General features: G+C 39.1%; 1 protein-coding gene across 17 annotated transcripts in view; it reads right to left on the bottom strand.

The window, feature by feature from the left end:
• LOC131276914 (uncharacterized) overlaps positions 1–22,617 on the bottom strand; it is a 337,436-nt gene that overhangs the window by 122,424 nt on the left and 192,395 nt on the right. For 16 of the 17 annotated variants that reach the window (XR_011647776.1, XR_011647778.1, XR_011647775.1 and 13 more), the window contains one exon: positions 985–1,118. The exons of the other annotated variant lie outside the window; for it this stretch is intronic. Coding sequence is in view for 8 of the 16 variants with exons in the window: in XM_058290504.2 (XP_058146487.1) it covers positions 985–1,025 (41 nt within the window). In the remaining 8 variants the exon portion in view is untranslated. The remainder of the gene's footprint in view (positions 1–984; positions 1,119–22,617) is intronic. 17 annotated transcript variants of the gene reach the window in all.

Here is a 22,617-nt window from a genome sequence, read left to right as displayed (position 1 = left end):
ATTCTCCACTTAATTTCTTTTTAGCCCTTTCTACTCTTTTAACCTTCACTTTGTACTTAAGCATCATCTTGTCACCCTATTTCTTAAGAGATTACATTTCACTTTTGAACTATTTTCCCATTGTTCTTATTATGGTATTCTCATTCACTATGAGTTTTTTTCAACTTATGATGTCTTATCATACATTGTTTCATTTTCTTAATGCCTTTTATCTTCTTTTCAGAAAGTATATTTCAGAACATCATGTAGTCATGACGAAGAGCTTTCATTCGCGGTAAGATACTCTTCACTTACTCCTTTTCTCCCTGTATTACACAGGTACTTGAAAGTAACATGCATTTTTTTCTGTTGGTATTCGTACACTTTTAAAAAATTGTGGATTAAAGTGAGATTCAAAACAGCTTTCTCAACAACACAGATTTCTCTTTCTAGATTTTTCATGAAAGGTTTTGACGGATGAAAGCTTTCTTCCTGATATTTCTGGATTCTGTACTTCTATCATTCTTATAAACGGGCCCTCACTCTCATTACTTCTATTGCACCCTTTGTTACCTATTTTGTCTTTCTCCAACTGACACTGAATATTCTTTTATATGTACTCCTCCCTTGAAGAGAACATTACCACATCACCAAAATCTAAAGGTCCATATATTTTCAAAATCAATTATCTAAGTTATTTCAGTAAGTTACACTGGATTTCATTTCTAAATTATGTTCTTTGTGTATATATGTACTGTATTCCTACAATCATTAGATTTTAGTTTCTTATATTTATTTTATGATGAAATGTTTTGTTTTTATACTTTGAGTCATTTGCCTACAGAGTGATTAAATTTCTATTTAATTTTATATCAATCTTTTCATACATACTTAGTGTTTGCAACGGCAGTTTATATTCCGCAAATTTTTTAAAAATTTCCATTGCTTTAGATTCACAATCACATAGGTTCAATGTCATTAATATCTGGAATAAAATATTACCACCTTATGGCTTTATATCTATCATCAGGAAAATACACCAACATCCCGCAAAATAATCTTTATACTTCTCATGGTCCTCAAGGATTCCGGTGAGTACTTGGTTCTTGCTCCAGTTAAAGTACTATTTTATAAATAACCTGTAAAAAGAAAAGTTCATTTAATAGGGTTTTCGGAATTTTTAAAGTTTAAGAACACAAACATTTCAGGCATACTATCATTATCTTATTATTAAAACTGGAACACATGCATATTAGTAAGAAATATGTAATTCAAAACCACAAAAATGTAGGTCTTAGACAATTAGCTCCTATTCCAGGATTTTAGAAATGCACTCACAGGCACCCCACATCCTGGGGGCTTTCTGCTGCTCTCTGAGTGGACGGTCATTGGGGGAACACATTCCACTCTGTTCACAGCTGCACTGACATAACCCACTGCTAACACACTCAAAAGCGGAAGACTGAAAGTCTTTCCCAGTAGGTCAGGAACAAGATGTTAGCTCACTTTCATCACTGTTATTCAACATTATACTGGAAGTTTCAGCCAGAGCAAACGCGCAAGAAAAAGAAATAGTCATCCAAATTGGAATGGAAGAAGTAAACTGTCCTAATACACAGATGACATAGAGTTTTAAATACTCAATCCCAAAGAATCCACAACACTACTGGAACAAGTGAAGACATTAAGTAAACTTGAATTGTACTACACATACACTCAAAAGTCAGTTTTGTTCATACAGCCGAAAATAATAAGAAATAGATTTTTTTAGGAAAATCCATTCATTTAGCCTCTAACAAATAAAACACCTAAGAATGAATTTAATGAAAGGGTGAAGCAATTCAACAATTAGCAAACATAGGTGAATGATATTTTCGAAGACCTAAATGTATGTCTAGACATCCACTGTCCATGGATGGTAAGACTCAATATTATTCTAATACCAATACTACCCACAGGTATCTGTCGTGCTTATTCAGGGGGTCTTTGACTTTACCACTGTTTCCTATCTGTGTTTTAAAATCACCAAGCCATGAACAAACACAACACCACATGGTCCAATCCTTACTGTATTTTCTTTTCTGCCATTGTAGGAGACCTTGAAAGTAAATGAAAATGGTAACTATTCTAGGCTCATCAAAGTATGTAACAAGAAAAACAGACAAAATAGGGGGCTTCCTGCAAGCTGTAGGCAGGAGACCTAGCCTGGTCCCAGGCTCAAAGTAGAATGAGGATATGATGAAAGGTTTTCCATTAAGGAGTTCTGTCCTTCCATCCACAGTCCCGAGGGATGGATCTGTTCATTTGGGGGTTACAGGTTAGGCTGAGAGGAGTCTTACGAGAATCGATGTAAGAGTCTCTGTGGGGTGACTGTGAGATTGTGTGTGAGCTTGTGGGGGGGTGACTGTATGAATTTCCCCCAGGTGACAGGGACTGCTCAAGCTCGGGTGCTCCAAGGGGAGGGGCCTTAATGTGAATCCAGGCATGTGGCTCCAATGCTCTGAACTACAGACCTGCAGTTATCACTCAGACATGGGACCAGAAGAAATCACAGAAGGAAGCGGATAAGGCTCATTAGACTGAGGTCCTGCCTACTTACGGGAGATCCGTGGTTTGGTTCCCAGTGTCTCCTAAAGAACACAGTGAGATGGCACTATGGGCAGACACGGGAAGCTGACACAATAAGATGATGCAACAAGAGACACAACAAAGCAGAGAGAAGAGGTTTCCAGTGCCTCCTGAAGAAGACAGCAAGCTGGCACGGTGGGCAGCCACAACAAGCTGACAAAACAAGATGATGCAACAAGAGACACAAGGAAAAACAATGACAGAAAAAACAAAGCAGGGAAGAGAGGTGGTTTAAGTGATTAAGCACCTCCCTGTCATATTAGAGGTCCTTCTGCCTAAAAAAACAAAGACAGACAGACACAGCAAAGGTAAACAATGAGGGGGTAGGGAGAAATAAAGAAATAGACATAAATATTAAAAAAAAAAAAAACAACCAAAATAACAAAAAAAGAAACCATGCAAGGTAGGTTCCATCATCTGTGTATGTACTTACAATTACCTGAGTCTACAGAGAGACCAAAGTGTCCATCTTTATAAGGTGGCCTCCAAATCACAGGGCCTAGGGAAGCTAACTGTGCAGATAACCTCAGACTTTGGCACAGTTTCTGATGTCCAACACTAAAGGAAAGGCCTTTTGACTCTGCGTTAGATCAAAATCCTGAGAGTTGTGAGACATCACATAGAATCCTCTGTCAACCCTCATGTTGATGTCACAGCCAGGAGCTCTGCCACCACACAGAGGCACTGGAAAGAAAAGTTAGTGCACTGGATTATATCATTACCACAGACCCTCCAGATGCTAAAATCCTATGAGTCAGGGAAGAGGATGAGACTCAATCAACTGGGCTCCCGTCTACCATATGACAGGCCCTGGGTTTGCTTCCCAGGACCTCCTTGAGACGGCAAGCTGACCCGCACCTGCACAGAGCTGACAGCCTGCGTCCATGGAGAGCTGGCACAGGAAGATGATGCAACAAAGGAATACAAGCAGACACAGAAGAATGCGCAAGGAATGGACACAGGGAGCAGACAGCAAGCAAGCAGCAAGGGGGAAAGGAGAAGTAAAAATAAATTTTAAAGAAAAGCCTACGAGTCACACAGTAGGGCTCTGACAAGCATGAACTCAGATTCCACTTGGTACTTAACCTGGTGTCCACAACCTTTGTTGTACTCCAACTAGAGAGCAACCTTAGAGGGAGTCAGCATTGACCCTCTGCGTCCCTCCATAATGACGGTCCCACTGTTAAGGGACAGTAATTCAAGAAATAAACAAACATGATAGAGAAAAGAAAGACTGGATGGAAAAATACACTATTATTAAGTGGTCATTGTTAAATGGTAAGATATTAATGTGTTCATACCTATAATTACATTTACCACAAATATTAGTGAATAAATGTGACAGAATGAATTGCCTGGAATTGAATTGATTTCACCAAAAAAAGGTTGTCTCTAATCAATCAGAAGCTCCTGCAGTATATTTGGTAAATGCAGTGTCACTTTATGCAGATCCATGGAGGCTGAATTCATTGGAGATGTCAAAAGACACTGGTGAAGGCAGCGGACTTGGCCCGGTGATTAGGGCGTCCGCCTACCACATGGGAGGTCTGCGGTTCAAACCCCAGGCCTCACTGATCCGTGTGGAGCTGGCCATGCGCAGTGCTGATGCGAACAAGGCATGCCCTGCCACACAGGGGTGTCCCCCGCGTAGGGGAGCCCCACGCGCAAGGAGTGCATTCCGTAAGGAGAGCCGCCCAGCACAAAAAAAAGTGCAGCCTACCCAGGAATGGCACTGCCCACATGGAGAGCTGACACAAGATGACGCAACAAAAGGAAACAGATTCCCGTGCCGCTGATAAGGATAGAAGCAGTCACAGAAAAACACACAGCGAATGGACACAGGACACAGAGAGCAGACAACTGGGGGGGGGGGGAGGAAGAGGAGAGAAATTAATTAATTAAAAAAAAAAAAGACACCTGTGAAGACTTCCAGGAAGATGGCAGACTAGGAAGACATGGGACTGTCTCCTCCTCCAATAAAGCAGCTGGAGTACAGACTGAAATGGACTGGAAAAAGATCTTCTAGGCATTGGGTCAGCAGGTGAAGGCTGGACACCACCCAGAACAGAGAGGGACAAAGGAGAGGAATCCTAACAGTGAAACCCTGAGTTGAAAGCAGAGGCTACTACTGCTGGCACCCTCCCCCACACTGAAGACTTGAGAATACTCAGGCCTCTGAGCCAAATTTACACAAAGACGTCTCCAGAGATCCACTGCCCCTGGAAAGGGGAGAGAGAGGGACACAGCCTAAGGCTGACGCTTCTGACCCACAAATCTGGTCTGCTGTGTTTCCAACCAGCCTTTCCAGGCCCAATCTCCTTCTCTTACAGTTAGGACTGATTGTCAAAGACTGACCTCTGCAGCAAACAGGAGAGAGAGGGAAACAGCCTAAGGCTGACTCAGCTTTTGGCCCACAAATTTGGTCTGCTGTGTCACATGAGCCAGGGGCCCAGCCATTATTTGCCTGTAAAGGACTAAAGAGATCTGACCCTCTCAATCTTCTCTACTGAACAGAATGACTGTTGAGGACACAGAGGGGAGTGGGATCACTTCCAACCCAGGAAAAGGGAGGGGGCTGCCAGAGAAGGCTGAAGAACTGTTTCTAAGAAAGTTGAAATTACAAGCTCTTAATCTCCAGCCAAGAACTTCTGCCCACACTGATCCAGCCTGTGTCACAGCAAGAACACTCCAACCAGGCACTGAACTGACAGGGCTGCAAAGAATGCCACCTCCTAGCAGAACTAGATAGTGCACATGAGAAAATTAAAAATAAGTTCAATTAGCTTTTGCTGGCCTTTATAGCCTCCCTCCCAATGCCTAGGAAGCAAGTCTACAATCCATTACTGGGTTTGATACTAGCAGTTTGACATTATTGATGAATTCCAAAAAGAAATATCGGATTATGTTTGTAAACTGGTCTTTTCCTCTGGCATATTAAATTATATTTTATTCAGAGATTTACATGATTAAATAATGATCAAGGCGTTTTGATTGGGTCACATCTTTAGGACGTTGCATCCTCGACTCCTTGGCGGGTGGAGACTCACTGAAAAAACATGACAGAAGAGATGGTTGGAGTTTGGAGCTGGAGCCCAGAAGTGAACACACAGGAGAACATCACCAGAGATTAGAGACAGCTCCTCAGACACAGCAGGAGTCCAAGGGAGGGGACAGAGCTGTTTGCCTGATCGTCTATAACCAACCTTGTAGAAAGAGAAAAAGCCTAGACATCTTCACATTCAACAGCTGACCTTGAGGAGAAAACAGAGGAGCTAATCCTGGAGAGAAAGGAACCCTGAGAAGAGAGGAACACCGAAGTCTGAACCCTGGCAGGCATCGGTATCCATCATGTTCCAACACATGGCATGGTGAGGGAAATAACTTATACTTCATGGCCTGGTATATAAGCAACTACCCCAAATAAATACCCTTTATAAAGGCTAACAGATTTCCCATATTTTGCATTAGCACCACTTTGACTGACGAATACACTGGGTCCAGAACCCAGTTTTGAGCAACTAACAGGGAGAACCCTAACGATCCAGGTTGAATCAAGAATCAAAGAACACGAATAACACACAGCCTCCCACCACCAAATCCCAATAAAAGAGAAAGAAATTGAGCATCTGCATAAACTGCATCCCAATCAGATGCCTAGCATCAGCAAAAATTTACAAGCCATACTAAGAAGGAATACACCAAAACCCCAAAAGAGATGCAGGATTTGAGAGAAGTAATTAACGAGATGTATACAAATTCCCAAAGTCAAATAAATGAAATGAAAGACAATGTGGTTAAAGTAATGAATGAGATCAAGGACTTACTGAATAAGCAAAAAGAAAAAGGTAAAACCAGAAAAAGAAAATTAACAGAGCTAATGGGAATGAAGGACACAATAGGTAAGATCAAAAACAAATTAAAGGGAAGCAGATGTGGCTCAATTGATAGCTTCCGCCTACTATATGGGAGGTCCAGGGTTGGATACCCAGGGCCTCCTGGCCCGTGTGGTGACTGGCCCACGTGGAGTGCTGCTGCACTCAAGCAGTGCTGCCTGGCACAGGGGTGCCCCCCAAAGGAGTGCCTCCCCACGCAAGAACAGCCACCCTGTGCAAAGGTACAGCTCCACCAGGAGTGGTGCCACCCACACAGAGAGCACACGCAGCAAGATGATGCAACAAAAAGAAACTCAGGAGAGGGAGGAGAGCAAGATGGCGGCTGAGTGAACTTCCCGGTTACTACCTCCTGTGGGGAATTGGCTGGGCGGCGTTGGAGACTCTTTGGGACCGGGCTGTTTCGGGACTTTTGCTGGTCCGGAGGTGTCTGGACATCAATTTGGAGGGAAGGTAACAGAGAGGATCCGTCTGTGAAATATATACGGACATCCCAGCTACGTGTGGAGGATTCCCTCCTTGGGTAGGCAGAGCTTAGGCGTCTGGCGCCGCGGCGGCTGGCTGAGCCGGGCCGAGTGCCGAGCGGCGGCGGCGGCGGGGAGGGGGGGGGGCAGCCAGGCCGAGCGCCAACAGCCGGGAGAGCTGGGCCGAGCCCGGCGGTGGAGTTTCTGTTCTTTCTTTTTTTTTTTGGAGGCTCTGCAGTACTGGGAAGTTCATGGGCCCTGGGCGGCCTACTGGGGGTTGGTGGGAAGGGAAGTGCTTGTGGACTAATTTGGGCAGACGGGGATTTTAGGGCAAAGTGGGGGCAATTTTTGATTGCGGACACAAACAATAGCGTTTCCGCCTAGAGCCACACCCCCCTCCCAAGCCCGGATGCTGACCTACAGCAGTCTCAAAGGGATAGCAACAAAGAGACGCTACCAGGGTCTCGCGGGGTGGCAGACGTTTGGAAGCTGATTAGGGGAATATTTTGTGAAGCGTGGGAATTTCGGGTTTGGACTCTGTTATTAGCGTTTCTGGCTGGAGCCCGTCCCCCGGAACTGGTTATTGATCTGAGTCATTAAATTGGCTGCAGCCTAGAGGAGCCCCTAGGTGGACGTTCCCGGGGACCACAGGGTGGGAGGGTTCCTGAAGTCAATTGGTGATATATCCACACAATAGACCCTAGTAAGTAAGTGAATTGTAGAACACAGAACACAGGATAGAGCTTGTGGATGAGACCTCACCCATAGGGCTGGCATCCAGCTGCAGAGATCCCTGAAGGCAGTGATGCACTGTGGTGCTCCCATGCTTCCTGTTAACTGGACCCGAGGTTGCCAGGTCTGAGCTCCCTGGACTCTGACGGCCCACACGCAAGAGACTCACACCTCTTGAGGCCTCAATACCTCAGACTGTCCATCCCTGAATCCACCACGCCCTGAGGTACTTCTGAGGCCCTTGAATGTCCTAGCCCTCAACGTTTGCATTTTTTTCTTCTTTGTTTTATTTTGTTTTGTTTTTATTTTTATTCTATTTCTATTTTTTATTATAGTTTTTTAATGTTCTGATTCCTGGCACTGCATTATGCCCTAGTCTTTTCTCCCAGCGTATCCCCCAAAGTCTTTTTTTTTTTTTTCCCTCTCTTTTTGTCCCTGATCTTCTTCTTATTCTATTTTATCTTAACAATACAATAGGTCCTGCAGGAAACACCTCACATTTGCTGGGTTTCCTCATCCTCCACTGCCTCATTTCTCTGTGAATAGATTTAGCCTATCTACACTATCCCCTTTCCCCTACAACTTGATATCCTCCACCATCTGCTATCTCTCCCATATTCCACCTCCCTTTCTTTGACCCACAAAGTGTCTAACTCTTAATTTCTAATACCTTTGTTTAGTTTTCCATCTGGTATCCGCCCTTGAAACTATTACCTCTCTTTTCTCTTTCCCTCTCTTACGAAAACAATAGCTTCTTAGTACGTACCATATTCCTCCCATATTCAGTCGTCTACCTCATTAAAGGTACTTACCTCATTAAAGGTACTCATTAAAGGTACTGTAACTCCACACAATTTACACGATCTAACCTCCATCCTCCCAGAACTCATATTGTTGCTTTGTTAACATATATCACCAATACTACTTTACACTTTTTCCTTCCTTACACAATTGCCTTTCCCCAGCACTAACACTTTCCTTTAAAGTGAACTTAACCAGCAATAAGAAATTGGAATAGGAAGAACAAAGGGACAAAGAGAAGATATAACACTTACGCAAAAACAACAGCTAATTAATCTCCAAGACTAGACAAAGAAGCTAAGGAACTGATTAAACCCGTCAAGAAAAAATGATGACAAGACAGCAACAAAAATCTACAAACCAAACCAGTAATCAGGAAAACATGGCTGAATCCAATCAACAAACTAAAAATCAGGAAGGGGAGAAGATCTTCGCACAAGCATATGCATATATGAATCAAAACTCATCTGATGGTACAATTGAGATTTGTGTATGACACTGAATAGTATCCATTGTATGAGATGGCCCAATGAAACTTGCTTCATGAATCTTCCCACTTTAAATATGGGTAGCCTGAATGACCAAAAAATACTGTGGAGCTAATAATGCATAGCTTTCAAAGCTAGGTCCTGAAAGGTATTGCAGCTTCCACATTCAAATGGACCTCTTTCTCTGGCCAAATGTCATGTCCTGAGAATACTCAAGTTGTACTGTGGAGGCCCTTGTGGAGAGAAACTGAGGCTGTCTAATAATCACCACGTAGAAGAGCCACCTTAAAGTGTGTCTTCCAGCCCATTCATGGTCTTAGATGGCTGGAGACTGAGCAAATATTTGACTGTGACTTCATGAGAGATGTGGAGGCACAATCAGCTCTCCAATGCCTGAATTCCAGAACCACAGAAACTGTGAGAGATAAGTGAGGAATGCTGTTTGAGCCACTAAGTTTTGGACTTATTTGTTGTTCGGCATTAAAAAAATGACTACAGTTAACATGGATATAACATCTGAAAGAAAAGAAAGAATTGTAAATATGCACTCATTTAGGTAGGTTTGTTTTGTGCCCTGGTGTTTGCTCTTTAAACGTTAACAAAGGATTGAGGAAGTTAGGGTATTTATCATAGAATTCAGCCATCTATAAGAGTTTAGTGAGGGAAATAAAATAGAACCTGAAAACCTAGAAAGATTTATGATGTTCCTACATGAAAAAATCAAGTACCATAAAGATAATATTTATCTCCAATATTAATCTACAAAACCAGCAAAATTCTAATCAAAATCCTTAATGAGTTATTTTGGAAAAATTCTGATGTAAATTTCAGTTGGAATTAAAGATAAATGAAATTTGAAAAATTATGTGGACCAATGATCATAGGTGGCAATTAAAATGCAGTATATATATTCAGTAATCAAAATAACATTGTACATAATGAAGATATAATATAGGTAAATAGAGAACCCAGAAATTAACACAATTGTTGCATGAATTTTTAATATTTTAAAATATTTGTTGAAAGGGTCATTTTTGTTTACAAAAGAAATAATATATTATTTTATATCTGTTTGTGAGACAACCAAAAATTTATGTAGTCAAAGTATCAGATTTCTGTTAACGTTACATAACATGCAAAACCACATATTTCATTTAAAATAAAAAATAAAAAAAGACAGAATTAAAAGAAAGTTTTCAGGAGGTGGAATAGTTTCTTTTCTTACAGACAAAATCATAATCTATGGAGGAAAGGATGGTCAATTTAACAAAACAAAATATTACTAACACCAGATGTTAAACACACTACAAAAAAAATGTAAGTGGAAACCTATAGTTCAGAAAAAAATCAATTTCTCTGAAAGCAAAAAAACACTAAGAGGAAAACATTAAAATATCTTATAAATAATGAAGAAAATAATTTTTTACGAGATGTATAGTCTCTGAGAGTGCACAGAAACAGAAACAGAAAGTTTAAAATTATCTTTCAACAGTAGTGGTTATCTTTAAAAATCACTCTTTTTATTTGATTTATGAAAATGATGTTGCTATGAAAAAGATGATATTTTAAGAATTTCCGGAAAAGAATGGCACACTTAACCATAAATCTTAAGTAATTTACCTGCCTTCAACAACCTCTTCATGAGGGCAAGAAATTCACGTTCTGTAATACCCTATGTGTTTTGGTTATTGTATGTCCGCTAGTCTATCTCCTCCCCTATTATTCTGAATCTTAAGACTGGACATTTTAGGCCCTTATTATGTGAAGTTAATAATCTCTGGGACAAAGACTTGAGAAAGACTAGAAACTAGGTAAATTCTTTAGTCCGAGAGTTCTAGACACTGCCGGTCACTATAGTTCCAAATTAATTACTTCAAATACTTTTAAATATTGGAGAATTTTAAGAAAAGAACTGAAAATAGAGCTCCTTGATATTAACTAAAATTTTATGTAAATTATATTGAGAAGAACAAAAGCAGTCCTTAAAATTTGAGCTGGCCTGCCATTCACACTTAGGTCTTGTTGTCCACCTGTTTGATTTCATAGAGCATCAAAAGCAGAAAAGGCTATTCTGTGAACATAAAGGATCAAGCCAGAGAAACAAAGCTATTCTGCTATTATATGTAAACAAAGACAAAACATGAAAATTGTCCAAGCCATAAAAGTGACTATATATAGCCCTATTCCAGCTAATATGAATGAAAATCATTTAAAATTTTAGAAATATTTTTCACTCTGGGTGACTTAATTTGAACTCAAATTAATACCAAATCTAGCTAAATGCAAATTTTCAAGAAAAACTAAATGTAAAATTATCTTTTGATCTCACTTTTAAGTAGCTACAATCATGGGTAAATTGGTCTATACAAGGATTTTCATTGCAGCTTAAAATGAAATCATATAAAATGTCAGTAATGGGAACACCACAGAGACAGAAAGTTGACTAGTAGTTGCCTGGACCTAGAAGTGGGAATGAGGATAAAATGATTACAATCGTGAGGGTTGTAATGGACATCATCTAAAACTGGATTGTGCTGATGGGTGTCTATGCTGGCAAATTTACTAAAAATCACTGAATTATACACTAAAAGGAGGATTTTATGGTGTATAAATTATCATTCAATAAAGGTGCTAAAACAATTTTACTGGAAAATTAAATTCTTACAAAAAGTGGCAATATGTATCCATTCCTAATTAATATACCTTAGTGATCACACTCAGTTCTGAGTTATTCCTACTGATTGTTATCTCCATTTTTCTAAACATTTTATTCTGTGATTTTACATTATCAGGTTTACATACAATCTTCTAATTTCATATAATGATAGATTAGATGGTCACTAGTTTTCTTAATCCAACCCTGTTTCCAATATATCCTTTGAATATTAGTTGGGTTCTTTAAAAACATTAAATATTATTTTGATTACATGAGTACTTTTCATTGCAGAGAAAATTACTGGCAATATTATTTTAAATTCAAGGTTATGGTTCTTTTGGAGTTTCTATTATACATGTCTTTTTTTCCCCTAGTATTATTTATTTTCACCAAAGCCTCAATATTTTCCCAATCTCTACATTATATTACTTAAGGTAAAGATGCTCCTTTACTCTAGTGTTCAGCTTTTGGGACATTTTTATATTCTGTTCCAGTCGGAATTGTCTGCTCTCTAGGCATGTTCTAATGACTGATATTGAAATATCCCTTTACAACTCTACACATTTCAATCTACTGCTTCCAAGTTTCTTGGTTATCTCTTTCATGGTTTTGCTTTATTTTGTTGAGCATAATTCTTACAAAAGCACATGCAAGAAAAAACCTTGTAAGTGCCAGCATTTCTTAAATTTGTTTCTCTGCATTTTCTTTTGAATGATAGTTTGGTTTAGTATAGATTCTTAGTTTTAAACTCATTTCTTTTCAAAATTTTTATTTTCTTGTGCCATTTTCTTACAGCATTCAGTATTGCAAACTAAGTGCTTTAATATTCTCCACATATATTTAGAATCACTTTTTGATATTAGACTTTTAAAATTACAGCAATGTATCCAAGTATGTTTCTTTTTCTCATCCACTGTGCTCATTCTTACTTGGTACATGGCATACTGGGATTGTATCTTCAGTTTAGGACATTCTATAGCATTAATACTGGGGGAAAAATCTTTCTGTTTTTTAAATTTTATTTTATCTTTTTGTCTCTTGTGCTTGCTACTGTTATTCTGCCCTCTGATAGATTTTCTATGATATTTTTGTCCAAAGCTTTCTATTTCTTTATAATTTTTTTTTACAATCTTAATTTTCTTTTGATAAGTGCTTTCATGTTCTCTGACTATTTCTTTCTGGTTGCCACTTATTCCTTGTTATTGTTAAATTCTGTATTTCATATCTATGAGGATATTAATTTGGAGTTCATTTTATATTTAGCTTTGTGGGGCTTTTTTCCCCTAAATTTGTTTCTCCTCCCACAGGAATATTTTTTTGTTTGATTGTTCATCTAGATCTATTTCAGTTACAATGTATATCAGCACCAACTGGTATGTGGTGGTCTCTTAATAGTTAAGAATGAGGAAATAAACAGTGCCCTGGAGTTTCATGGATGTGGACATGAAACCACTGTGATTTTATAAAAGCTATTTGGTGGTGAATGCAATTAAAGTTTGATTAATAAAGGTAAGAATGCAGAATTCACCTTACCTGGGCATACTTTCTTTGTTTATTGTTTATTAGAGAAGTTGTAGGTTTACAGAAAAATCATGCAGAAAGTACAGGGTTCCCAAATTCTGCCTCCCATACGCAGTTTTCCTTACTATTAACATTTCACATTGGTGTCGTATCTATGTTACAATAGGTGAAATAATACCATTGCAATTATACCATAAATATAATCTATATTAGGTTCATTGTGTGTGTTGCACAGTGCTGAAGGTGTTTGTTTACATTTATCGTGCTGCTTACTGAATCATCTCAGATGGCCAAATGCTTGACTACCAGTCATTTTGCTCATGGCGAGCAATGTAAAATGAGTAAGCCATTGGCTCCCTACAGAGACATCAATAATCTGTCTGTTTTCAGTCCATCTTTTATCTTGCTGTTGATCTCTATTGAACATATATTTTTGAGTCCTGAGATTCTTTAAAGTTGGGCCAGAATAATGGACTCTCTCCTTGGCTGCCTTCCTCTCCACAAATCTTAATTTTTGCCTTGATCAGGACCATCTTGGTCAATGGCCACTGATTTATCCAAGTCTTCCATCAGCCCATGAGTCAATCAATGTTATTTTTACCATTGTATATTGGTTAAAGTGTTTATTGCTCTATTGTTGATATAGCCTGTGCATGTATTAGCCTGAATGTGTGTTCAAGAAGAACCCGGGATACGTGTGTAAGCTCACAAAACTTAACATTCCAGCATAAGCCATGTGTGCCTGCAAACAATTAAGAACTGCAACCCCACCTCTTGTAATCACACCACCCAGGCCTCCCTGCCTATTACCCAGAAAGACCCCAAGCCCTGAGAAACCAAAACCTTACCCTTCAACCCACTGCTTCCTAGCTTCACCCCCATGCTCTCTGTATAAAAGCAACCTACAAGACTGACTCAGGGCTTGGGTTTTTGGACAGGAATCTGCTGGGCACGGCCAGTCATAATAAACCTTCTTTCTCAGAGAATTCCTATGTTCTAGCCTTCAAGATACAATCACTAACTTCTGTCTGCTTCCACTACATCTCTGGGGGCTCATCCAGAATCACTGCAAAGGCCAGAGACATGAGCATTTTGTTGCCACTCAGATACCTCTGAGGAAGTCGGGAGGGCCCAGGTGAACCCCAGCCTTGGGTGCCCCTGACACCTTTACTCCAGAAAGATGTTGTGGACTCCAATGAAGCCCTCCCAAAAGAAACCAGAGGCACTGAGGGCTTTAAAGGGAAACCCTGAGCACAGAACAGAAAAGCTCCACATGCCAGATGGGTAAGTCACCTGGGGGCATAGTGTAAGAAAAACCTACCTAAACGTTAGAAAGGGGCTTGATCAACCCCACAAGGATCTAGGACTCCCAGGAAGTTGGGGGAAAGCCATCTTCTCCAGGTCTGAAAAGAAAAAAAGTGGTGGCTGTGTGTGTCTAACTGTGGAGAACATGGGGTAAGAGCAGACTCCTAAACTGCAGTACTGTAGCAACCTCATCTGGTCAAGAGCAGTGAAGGCATGCTCTGGAGCTCTTCATCTGAGTTGGGGTTTATACCAACCTACTATTTGGTTCTGGTGAGCTGCAAGTTAAAGGTACGGCAGTGGTGAGGGAGGTTTTGTGGGTTGAAGTCCCACTCCCTCCCATCCTGAGATATTGGTATATATTTGGAGGGTCTTGGTTACAGAAAAGTGGATTGGTTTTTGTAATGAACATTAGTCTGTATAGGAGTTGAGCAGTGGAAAAGTTTGGCCACAAAGAGTTCTTTGTTTTGGTGCTGGAATGCAATTGAGTTTGTTTTGTAGATGGTAAGCATGGGTGAGGGGTCCTGATGGAAGCTCCCCTCCCTCATAAACCCCTCCCATAGCTTACATGTCGGAGAACAAGACACTTCCCCAAAACTGTGAATTAATACTGTGTGAGTCCTCTTGGTGCCAGTCAAAATTCTTAAAAGCAATAAAAATAAAAAATGGGAAATCATTGAAAGCTTGGAAACCACATACCAAAAGAATAAGAAGTAAAAGTGTAATTAATGAACTTTATGTTTCTTTCTGTGTGCTGTGACTCTTTACTATTTGTCCATTGGTTCAGTGCCATTGTATGTTTTCATGCTTCCAGATGGTGGTACACTGAACTGTGTGAAAGGGTGAACTTTGGTTAGGCTGGAACTCTGGGACACCAGGTGAGTCAACTAAAAGGGTGTCTCTTCACTCTTCCTAGAATGATAAGCATGACTTCTGGCATGCCAGTGGGCTTCTCATGGGAGTCTCTCCTCAGGAATCAGGAAGTTCTGCCTGCTGCTGGGCTGCATGGCCACAGAGCAGTCTGTGTGGAACCCTGAATTCCAGTTAAACAAGCATAAAAAAAGAGAACAGATAGATCCAAGGCCCAAAAACCTCACATTGTGTCTCCTTAAAGAAATGAAAAAATAAACCTTAACTTCCATTAGTGTAAAATTGGTTGTGCCTATAAAAGGTGCAAATAGTGATCAAAATAAAAGGAGGTCATATGCCATCAATTAAAATAAAAAAATTTCCTAGAAATGCTAAAGGTATAGAATTTTCTCTTCTGTTTTAATCTGTGCTTAACTCTGTGTTCAATTTTTAAATCTGCATTTAACTTTTTCAGTTTGCATATGCCTGGAAAATCAGATTAGGAGTTTACCTGTTTAGAATTGAATAATGATGAAAGGTAACCTAAAAATAAATCTTTCAATACTGTCTTGCTAGTACATTTAATGCATAAATCACAAGTGAAATTTATATAATTGCTGAAAGAAAAAATACCCAGAAACTTCACAAAGTTGCTATTAATAAATTATTTGAGTTGCTTGGTTAATAAATAAAGGTGCCCAAATTCATTTTAAATGAAAACTTTCTAGAAACTAAGAGGTAAAATCATTGTATAAATGCCTTTATATATAAAATGGCAAAAAAAAAAAAAAAAAAAAACCCTGAAATTTTTACAATGAGGTAAATGTAGCCTAGATTTCAGCTATTGTAATGGTAATCTTAAACTAATTTACCTTTGGTTATGGCTACTTCAAATCCATCTCACATTTATTATAGTAATGGTAATTATAAATTAAACTTACCTCTAATTATAATTATTTTATAACTAGCCTCACCTAACCCTTAAACTTCAGCTACTGTAATGGTAATTATAAACTGAGTTTGCCTTTGTTTATGGTTACTACAAGTCTAGCCCCACCCCTGGCCTATGCATATGGTTATTTCTTAACAACTTCTGCCCCTATGGCTTGGGAACAAAACAGATCTGAGACATCCCTGTTTCAGTTCTACTGGTGTTAATAAACCTGCTTTCTCTCATGGCTCCAAGTGTGGGCTAAATTACTGCCTGGTAGAATTCTTAACCCTCCAGGTTAGACACCACTCCCCGGTCCAGGGCCCATGAGGGGAGTCTTGTTATCTCTGAGGACTGAGAAGTAAAAGAAGCCTGCCTTGACTGTTGGTGTTCCTAAAAGTAATAATTCTTGAGAGAAATCAGTTTCCCTGAAGCCTTAATAGCTTCAATGAATATACAAGTAATTAGTCTTGCTTATCCAGGGTCTGCTGAAATCAAGGCAATAGATAAGGTTCTGAGGAAAAGAAAACTTGTATTAGAGTATTGGAAACATTTTAGCTATCAGCCATTAATTAAGAAAAAAGTTCTTGTGTAAAAGTGTATGGTCATAGTGCAAATTAAAAAAAAAGCCTTACGGAAAATCTTTCAAATGTTGTTTTCCAGTTAAACTTGTTTTTTAAAAGAATGAAAGTTTTAAGTAACTAAGTTGTGTTTCTATGTCAAACTAGTCATGTCTGCCTATTTGCTCAGTATGTATCACCATACAACAGGATAATAATATCAAATTAACAAATAATTCTTAACAAAAGCTCTGTTCAATTTGTTAAAATTAAATATGCAGTTTTATATGTAATAAATACTTCTAGAACACACATTAAGCTAAAAAACCTGGAGGGGACAAAAGGTCATATAGAAATCTGAATATAGCAACTATTTTAAAAAAAGGGAAAAGGATTATCCTGAGTTCTATAATTTATCCACCCCCAGGGCCTTATCTTTGCAAGAGCTCTGAGGGAGGAGCTTGGTGTAACAGATCAAAACTCTTCTAAGCAGAAAAAATTAAGAATCAGTTTATATCAAAAAGGGTTTGGCTCCCTGTAAAGAAATGAAAAAAAATTATTTGTATAAACTATAACAGTTTCAATTTATTTAAATTGGGTATTCTTTTGTTTATAAAATACTAAGTTAATAAATTAATATTGTATGTATTAAGTCTTTACTATGAAAAAATTTCTAAGTTGATATCTAATAAAATTAAGTTGAAGAAATGTAGATCTGCCCTCTCTTAAATGCATATAGTAAAATCCATCAGTTGCTAATTGTAATCTAAGGTAAATTAACCAGTCTGTGTATTGGCGGTTAATTATAAAAAGTTTGTAAAAGCATCTTCTAAAGTGAAATATCTAAATAGCTAGTTCTAAGAAGTCATTATTAACTAAAAACCTAAATTGATGTTAATGGCAAAAAGGAACTTCATGGCAATAAAATCATTCTGAAAGTCACCTTAACGTGCATATAGAAGTGGTGGTAATGAAAAGTTACTTTAATTCCACTGGGAATCTTCATTTTACATTTTAAAAATAGAAAAAAAAAGTAGTTTTTCTCTATTGCTAAAGTAAAATAAGTGTGTAATTAATGTCTTCATGGTAAAAGTGTAGAAAAAGCAAAGTACTAAAATTCACTTAATATGTAACACATTGCATTAAAAATGTTTAAAATGTATATAAAAATCAAGAGATAGACTTCAGCATTGTCAAACTCTCTTGTGCATTCAAACCAGGTGTTCAATACACTGCAGGGTACTTCTCCATATGAGTTATTGACTAGGTTGGTCACTGACCCCTAAAATAATGAAGTTATCAACTACATCTCTGCTCATGCTCCTAAAGTGGATGAGAACTCTGTTGCAGTTTCAAACTCCTGAAGCAGCAAACAATAACTCATTGCAGCCAAATGTACAATCGATATATCACCTCCAAATTGCCACTGTTTTATAGTGCCAAACAGTGCTATGTACCAGGCCGGTGAAATACTGGAACCTACTTTCCTAGCTTCTCTCTAGGGTCAATGGTGCTGTAGCTTCTGTGAAGAACATATCAAGTGGAGCAATGAATACCAAAGTACTGTGAGGAGAAGTTAACCGTAATTGTCACTATAGCTTGCTCCCATGGAGAGAGAATGTGTATGGTATTGCAAACCTGAAACTTAAAGCTATTAATTGGAGCTCAAGGAGAAACTTACGCATAGAGTAGTACATTAATTAGTATTAAATACTGTACCTATAGCTTATTCTAGATATATGCCCGAGGATTATGGTAATACTCCTAGTAAATCATATGCAAAAGGGCATTAAACATGTTAAAAGTCCTGGTCAACTTCATTTTCTGAGTAGTTAATGAACATGTCTGTAAGGTAAAGGAATGGCCACCTTGCCTTCAAGCAGTGAAGCCAACAGCCCTTTTAATTGAAAAAGCCAACAAATTAGCTTGGGGGCAACCTCTCAATCTTCACCCCACACCAGGAGAAGAATGTGCTTGAGGCAGGAGCTACCAGGGGCTTCCTAGTAGATAGCTAATTAATACCAGGCCCAATTAATAAAAAACCCCAAGGTGCAAATAAGGGTGTGTCAAACCCTGAACCTGGCCACCCTACTACAGGTAGAGGGCACAAAGTCAGATCCTGAAGAACCCCTTCTCCCCTCCTGACTTGAGACTCTTAACCCAAACTACTCAAGCCAGCCAGATTTAGAGGATGAATGTCTTGTGAACCCAAACATTAAATGGGTCACAAATGAAAGCAGTTTTAAATTTTTAAGGAAAGTTTTAAAAAGGCAGTCTATGCAGTGATTTCTCAGTTTGAATTCATGGAGGCCAAAGCTCTTCTCCCTGGAACTTCAGCCCAGAAAGCAAAGCTAAATGTCCATACCCAAAGTTTAAAGCTAGCCTGGAATACACCCTGGAAATTAATGGATGACTTGTTAAAGATACTCAAGGCTATCTGCCAGTAGCAGGGCAGTGGAAAGTCCTTCGTGGACCTCACCAAGCCACTCATCTGGGGAAGAATGCCCTAATCAGCCTAGCCAACCAGGTTTACAAAAAACCAAAGCCTGGTAAAAACAGTCAAAAAATTACTAGGAATTACTCAGTTAAAACCAAAAATGTAAAAAAAAAAAAGGCCACTAAAAACAACTTTACTCTGTAGGTCTCATCACTCCCACAGCTGTTAAAGTTAAAGGAATATCTGGCTTGGTGCACTAATCTTGAATGAAGCCAGCTGCCCAAGAAAGTGCCAGTTCACCAGAAACACCTGATGGGATGTACAAATGCCAGTCATTGAACGGCCTAAAATACCTCATCAAAAAATAAAACTAAGTAGTGAATATATCAAAGACAACTGTTCCCACTAACTCTAACCCTAATGCCTATTGTTAGAGGGGAGGAAAACCAAACTTTGTCTGATTTCATTTCCTTTAACTTACCTAAAAGGGTAGTGCCTCTTCCCATTCTTCACTCCTACCATAAAAATTGAAATTGGCAATTTATACCTAACCCTTTTGTCTATTGCAATTTCTCTCTAAAGTTACCCAACAGCATAAAATAACTCAAGGAAAAATACTGTTTCCCATCAACTTTGGAAAAACGCAGCCTTTGCAGACACCTGAACTTTTATCCAATATGTCTTAGTAGAGTCATATATTCTCAAAATTCTAATTAAGTTTATTTCTTCCAGAATCAACATCTTATTAGCCATATGGGAATTTCATCCAACTTTGCCCAAGATGCCACATCTATCTTCCTCCAACCTAGAATAGCAGGGAGGGTGTTATACCTTGTCAGGTAGGAACTACTGCCTCTAACCAGCATGAAGTAGCTACAGAAGAATGATAATCTCCCTTCAGCACACCTTTAAAATTAAAGGTGTAAACTCTCTAAGGGGGGAATAAAGCAGGCTGGTAAGATAGAAAATCAGTGGGTGGATCTGAAACCTAGCAAGATGTCCATGTGGACATCAATGGCTCCCAAGATGGCTGCTGGAAAACCCTCCCCAAGATTCTGCCACTCTGAAGAGGACTTCCTCCTGAGGCCATGAGGAGTCCCAATATCCCCCCAAAAAACTTTATCATTGAGCCCTACTTAAAAAATTAGTGGGAAAAATCAGCAAAGCAGTGTGCACCTGGAACTCCTCCTATGCTCTCATCATACTTTTCTGCTTCCTCCCCTAATTAATAGTTAGGGTACATGCTTTAATAAATGATGCAAGTAAAAACACAGAGAGCCACCCACCCCATAACTCTGAAAATAATGATGCCAAAGCTTAACATAAGCAGGCATCCAAGTGGGGAAATAATATAGCCTGTATGTGTATATAAGTGTTTTCAAACTTATCTAATTCTGTATCCAAATTTGCCTAGTTTCTGGAGACCAATTAAGTGATATAAACTCTATAGGCTTTATGTATTCAGAAAAGATGTAAACTGAATGTCTATTCTAGCTTATATCCAGTCACAATGTGGGTGGTATGTTAATTCAAGCTAACCTGGTATCCAAACAAACCCCTAAACCCTACTAAAAAAACTAACAAAGAGTCTTTTGGAGCCAAAACCTCTCCTGGTCCCACTCTGTGTGTCTCATATAAAAATAAAGTTTAAGCTTGTTCAAATCAGAAAGAGGCTGGTAGCTGCCACTGTAACTCCACCCCCAGCATGAGGGGAAGTGGGGCTGATTGAAAATTACAGTGACAGTAGTTACTGGCTTTTCTCCACCAAGATCCATTTGCAGCCTTTAGCCTAAGCTCTAGCACCACCTTCAGCAGGAAAGAAGCTGGGGAAATCTGCACCAGCCTTTCCAGGCAAATGCAGGCTCTCTGGTTACTGATACGTTCTTAGGAATTTTTCCATTTCATCTACAGTGTCTAGTTTGTTGGGCTGGTCTAATGATGATGAACACCCTCAGGTTTTGTTTATTTGGAAATATCTAATTCCATCCTTCATTTTTAAAATGATTTCCCTGGATATATAGTTCTTCTTTAAAATTATTTATTTTTATATTTAAAAGATATTTAGATTACATAAAGAAATATAAGAGAATCTCATACGCCCCTCTCCCCACACATCCTAATTTTCCCCACACTAACACCTTCTTTCATTAATGTGGTACATTCATTGCATTTGATGAACACATTTTGGAGCATTGCCACTAAGCACAGATTATAGTTTACATTGTAGTTTACACTATCTCCCTCTCAGTTCTGTAGGTTATGGAAGGATATATAATGGCCTGTATCTATCATTGCAATGTCATTCAGGTCAATTTCCAGTCCTGAAAGTACCTGCATATTACACCTCTTTTTCCCTCTTCCTGACTTCAGCACCTCCGGCGGCCACTGTCTCCACATCAATGATACAATTTCTTTCATTGAGAGAATCACAAAGTCTACAGTAGAATACCAGCAATTACACTCTAGCCCATATTTTATTCCTCAATCCTGAGGATTCTGGATGGTGATGCCCACTCTACCTCTAATTGAGAGGGGGCTTCAATCCCACATGGCTGATGGATGGGACTGTCTTGCTTGCAGTTGTAGACAATCTCGGATCCTTGGTGTGGTGGTTGTTCATCCTCACCGCCATGTGAGTTGTCCTGGATGAGTCCGAATAACTGGAGAATAGTAACTCCACTGAGGCTCAGGGCTCAGCTGGCACATGGACAGTCCAGAGATTCAAGTCTCTTGGACATACACCCACCAATTCCTGCACCAACTTCAGGTCAATAAAAGGGACAAAAGAGGCAAATGTAGAGAAGTCACATCTGAGGCCAGCTCTGTTACACTTCGGAGCACAAACACCTAGGTAGGGCCAACTGGCAAGGCACCTTGTTTGGCTGTTTGGCTTCCATCAGTTCAAATATAGTCACACTTTCCTTCTTTAATCCATGGTTTCTCCTGGGAAATCAGAACATAGTCTTGTTCAGGTCCCTTTTATGATACATATTGTGTCTTTCTTGCAGCATGCAGAATTCTTTCTTTTTCTTTGTCATTAAACAATTGGATTATAACATGGAATGTTGTGGGTCTGATCCAGTTCATCCTGTTCAGAGTTCCTTTAGCAGCAAATTACTGTGATATTATGATCATGTGTCAACTTGGCTAGATTATGGTGTCCAGTTTTTTGGTCAAACAAGCATTTATCTGATCATTACTGTGAGGGTATTTCATAAATTACAATTATCAGTAAGTTGATTGTGTCTATGGCTGATTATATGTATAATCAACTAAGGAGTATACCTTCAACAAAGGGAAAAATCTAATCCAATCAGTTGAAGGAAGGTCTTAAAGGGAGAACTAATGTTTTCAGCAGTTATAAGGAAGAATTCCCATC

This window comes from Dasypus novemcinctus, chromosome 30 (assembly GCF_030445035.2).
Source record: "Dasypus novemcinctus isolate mDasNov1 chromosome 30, mDasNov1.1.hap2, whole genome shotgun sequence".
Classification (NCBI taxonomy): domain Eukaryota; kingdom Metazoa; phylum Chordata; class Mammalia; order Cingulata; family Dasypodidae; genus Dasypus; species Dasypus novemcinctus.
The sequence above is the reverse complement of the archived record's forward strand: the minus strand, read 5'-3'. Positions and strand labels throughout refer to the sequence as shown.